The following is a 4,798-nucleotide window of genomic DNA, read 5'->3' on the forward strand; positions in this document are numbered from 1 at the left end:
AACTTGATGTAAACAATACCGTAGAAAACATACTAAAATGTAAATAATTTGATTACTCTTTTATTAAAGTTCAGGATTAATTTGAGATAAATAAGTTATACTTAATTTATTATGTCTTGAGGTTGACATTATCACGTATTTTGGATTCATCGTATTATTATAAAAAAAATTATTTAACATTTGTTTTTATATTTTTAAAAATAATATTAACCGAAATTAAATTTTTTCTGTTGAACAATTGATTACGAAGGTGTTGTGATAGGAGAATAAACTTAAATGATGCATTTATCTTAAAATATATTTGGAAAGACGATATTTCAATTGTGATGTTATTCAATAAGTATTATTCTAAAGTAATTTTAGACCTCAGATGTATCAACTTATCAATTTTATTCATAAAAATGAAACATTTTTTTTATATTATGATAATTTTTTATCTTGAACATCGCACAGGTCCATTATGTAGTATAAATATAAAGAATAAAAAGTGAATATACTACATAATTAAAAGTTAGTATAAAGTTTGTAAATAAATAAATATGATAGAAATAAAAAAAATGGTTGAAAGAAAAATTAATTATCAACAAATTTGAGAAATATTTCATATTTACAAAATTTATCACCTAAAAAGAGTTATTTTAAGAGAAATGGAATAATTATTTTTGAAAAGTAGAAAAGTTTTACATAATGTAAAAAAAATATTATAAAATAAAAGTAAAATAATAATTATAAATATTAATTTTACTCTAATTTTTATTTAATTTCATTCTACTAAATAGTTACAAATTTTATTATATTTCACTTTATTTCTTATATATTTTTTTATCAAATCAATTCTTATCTATTATTTTTTATTCCCTTTTACTCGTTCCACTTTCCTAACAAAGCATAAGTGTCCGTTAAATTGTAACCGAAATGATAATGCACCGTGTGGTTGGACTATGAATTGCTATATATATAATAATATGGGGTTTATTACTTAATTATTCGATTTTTGTTAATTTTTTACGCAGCAAAAAAAATTCATCTCGAAATGTGTATAAAAGTGAGCTCGCATCCATGTTAATCCAGATTAATCCATATGAAATGAAAGATTCACAAATCTGCAATTAGCCTGCAAGACCTATTAGTATTGTTGTTTATTTTCATGCACTTTGTCACATTTCAAGCCATCCTTTTTTGTTTTCTTAACAAAATAAATAAATAAAAACTTTAACAACAACAATGTTAATATCGTAAATAAAATTAGGAAGAATTATTATTAAGATTGACATAGGTTGCCGAAGAAAACAAAGGATTACACGAAAGGTTATAATGTTTAGGGTTTGTTCAAAAGGTTAGGTTGGTTGAAGAAATCAGGTTTGTTCATGAGACCATTAATGGAAATGGCAATGTTGCACAGCTTACGAAGAACAGTGCTTTTAACGGAGAGAATGTCGTCATCTCCGGGAATAGAGGCATCGCAAGTGTCGATTGCAGCTAAAGCAGCCTTAAGCCAAACTTGAGCGTCAGTGTTAGAATTAACCAACAAGGCAGCAATGGTGTCCTCCAGCTGGCTTTCTGCATCCAAGATGGTTTCTTTGCAATCAGCCAAACCTTGTTGAATGTTAGGGTTAAGGCTGGCGTCATTGATGAGCCTTTTTGCATCGGTAAGCATGCCAGATGCGTTTTTGGCAGCAACCCTGAGGGATATGATTGCCAAATCTTTGAGGTCTGCATCAGGACTTCGGTTTGGGTCTGATGATAGAACATTCACACAAAGGTCCCTATTTGGGGAGATTGTGCATACCTTATTGATTAGCTCCTTTCCTTTTGTTTCTTGTGCATATGTCTGGTGTGCCAATGCTGTTGCGCAAAGAACCATAGCCAAGAAGAATTTTGTGATGTGTTCCATTATTTATGGAATTAAAGGTTTCTTCTTCTCACCTTTTGTTTGGTTTTCTGGATTGCACTGCCACGACAAATGTTATTGGAAAGACAATAAATTTATAATGGTGGAGGTTCATTTGTGTCCACTCAATTCGATTTGCTAAAACAAGATTTCTTTTACTGGTGATGCGATGAATGGGATAAATCGAATAGATATTCTGTTTGAATTTTTCATTTGTATCTTGTATGATTAATATTTTACGGACAAATATATATGTTTAAAAAATATAAGCATTCAAGAAAGGATTCTTTGGAAGAATATGATAATAAAAAATTATGAAGTTTAGTGGGCTTCTCTTCCCCCACTCCCTCCCGAATTTAGGGGGCTTGGCTCTCCTTCCACTCCTACTATTATTTTTTTTTAATTTGTTTAAATAAATTTTTAATTTTCAACATTAAAATAAATTTATTTTTATTCTTTAAATTTAAAAATATTAGTTATAATTCATGTAATTTTTTAAAAAAATATTTTAATTCTCTAGATCACCAATAATGTATATTAAAGTGATAGACTAAAATAATTATTTGAATTTAATATAATATTTTTATTAATAGATACATTTGTAAGTAAGTTTTATATAATAATATTTAACAGATTTTTTAATAAAATTTGAGTATAAAAATTAAACTAAAATTCTTTAAAATTATAGAACTAAAAAAATAAGTTTTAAATTCAAGATTAAAATTAATTAAATTTAAGAGGCTAAATATATATTTCATTTCTTTAATTTAACTATATTTAATAGTAATTAAGATTAGTTGTAGTCATAAGGGACGTTTAATATTTTCACTGAAGTTGCGGTACTAAATTCATTCTAGTTTTAAAAATTATTGGAGGTATGTTTGCAGATATAATAGTTTATAAGTTTATTTTGGGAATATTTTTATTTATTATTTTAAATATAATAATATTCTTTTATATTTAGATAATATCTTATTACTCCTTTTATAGTTTTATTATATAGATAATTACATTCTTTTTTCTTTTTCTTTTATACAAAACATTTGAGTATTATTATTTTATTTTATTATAGTTTTATTTTATAATTCATTATTGCTATTTTGAAAGTTGTAAACGACTTCATTAGCCTTTTCTTTTATATTAATTTGATTATAATTTATTTAAAAATTAAAGACTATTTATTAAGTTTTGTCAATGAGACAAGCTTACGAGAGGCTATGGTTGATAAAACTTGTATGTAAGTCATTTTTTTTAATAATTTTTTTTATCAAAGACTATTTATTATTTTTTGCCAATAATATAAGGGATTGACACATTAAGTTTTGCTACAGGCTACATGCCGATAAATGTTCTGTTTTTTTTTTTTTTTTTTATTTGTTTTCCTAGATATTGGTTGAAACTCAGCGTGTAGATTCTTTAACGTAAATTAGTAAAAATATTTTTAACTTCAAGCGTGTGGTTTAGTGGTAGGGGTTGATTTACGCCTTAAGCAAGGCCAGAAGTTCGAATCCTGCCTTATATATGTAGCCGTATTAAATCTTGAGGCCAGCTATCCTACCCTTTGAAGAACGAACCAAAAAAAAAAAAAAATTAGTAAAGTATTTTTTTAGCCTTATATGATGCCGTGCGTTACCTTAACAATTTTTATTTTATTTTTGTAAAAAAAAAAAGATTAGTAAAAACATTTAGCAGAGTAATAAGGTAATTGATTCAAATAATAACACTTAAACTAACTATATTAAATCTATTGTGCACCTTTAACCGCAGCATTATTTTATCACAACAAGTTATAGTGAAACGAGTTATATGAATAATTAAAAAATATTAAATAATATAAAAGTACTTGAAAATTATAAAAGTATAATAAAATAATGATAATATAGTTAACACTAATAAAATATAAAAATAATATTAATATTAAACTATAAATATTAAAAATATTAAAAATAATAATAATAAAGATGATAGGAACAACACTATTTAAATACAAAAATTAAAAGAGAATGTGATACTATGAATATTACAATAAATGGAAATAAATAATTATTATACATAAAAAATATTATCATATTAAAATTAATATTAGTAAATATAATATAAAAATAAATGAAAGTAAAATAATACTAACATTATTATAACTAGTTAAAATGATTATTATTTTACATAATAAAATAATATTATCATTTTAAGATAATATTAAAAATAGTGTAAACAATATTAATAAATTATAAAAATAGAATTAAAATACAATAATCTTTAAAAAAATTACAACATTATTAATATAATTATCTATAATAAAATAAAACAAAAAAAAACATAAAAAAGAAAATAAGGATGAAAAATCACACATAATAACAAGTTGTTATTTTAATAATAAAAAATAAAAATAATATTATAAAATTTTAAATTTAACAATTAAAATACAAAAGCTAAATTTAATTTTAATTTGATTCATCAATTTTTGTCGATTTACAATTTTAATCCCTCTATTTTAAAATAAAAATATTTAATTTCTCTATTTTTACAAATAGAAAATTTTGGTTCTACAATGTTTTTTTTATTGTTAAGTAACTTTGTATTTAATGACATAATCTATAAGGATAAAAATTTAAAAATAACGTACAAAATATTAATAGAAAGTGTTAAGTATTATTCATAATATAAGATTATATATATATTTAATCAAAAAATAGATAAAAAAAAACACTAGTAATGAATATAATATAAATAAAAATATATAATAAATATAATATTATAATTTCAAAGAGAAATAACTATGGTAATAAAAAAAATTTGAAAGATTATAAATATAATTTTGATGAACTATTCGATAAAGATGATAAATATTTTATATCTATATGATTATCTGAAAGAAATCATACACATTTTCCACAAGAAGAAAAATTC

At 22.9% G+C, this 4,798-nt stretch overlaps 1 protein-coding gene across 1 annotated transcript; it reads right to left on the reverse strand.

Moving 5' to 3' along the window:
- Nucleotides 1-1,227: 1,227 nt before the first annotated feature.
- Nucleotides 1,228-1,981, reverse strand: LOC109812270 (putative invertase inhibitor). The gene has a single exon (XM_020376195.3). It carries the CDS (start codon nt 1,892-1,894, stop codon nt 1,319-1,321), a length of 576 nt encoding a protein of 191 aa, XP_020231784.1. The 5' UTR covers nt 1,895-1,981; the 3' UTR covers nt 1,228-1,318.
- Between the last annotated feature and the right edge of the window lie 2,817 nt (nt 1,982-4,798).

Source organism: Cajanus cajan, chromosome 6 (assembly GCF_000230855.2).
Source record: "Cajanus cajan strain Asha chromosome 6, NIPB_CcT2T_4, whole genome shotgun sequence".
Classification (NCBI taxonomy): Eukaryota; Viridiplantae; Streptophyta; class Magnoliopsida; order Fabales; family Fabaceae; genus Cajanus; species Cajanus cajan.

Excerpts from the sequence above, each read along its gene's own strand:
- LOC109812270 (XM_020376195.3), bottom strand. The coding sequence starts at position 1,894 with ATGGAACACATCACAAAATTCTTCTTGGCTATGGTTCTTTGCGCAACA.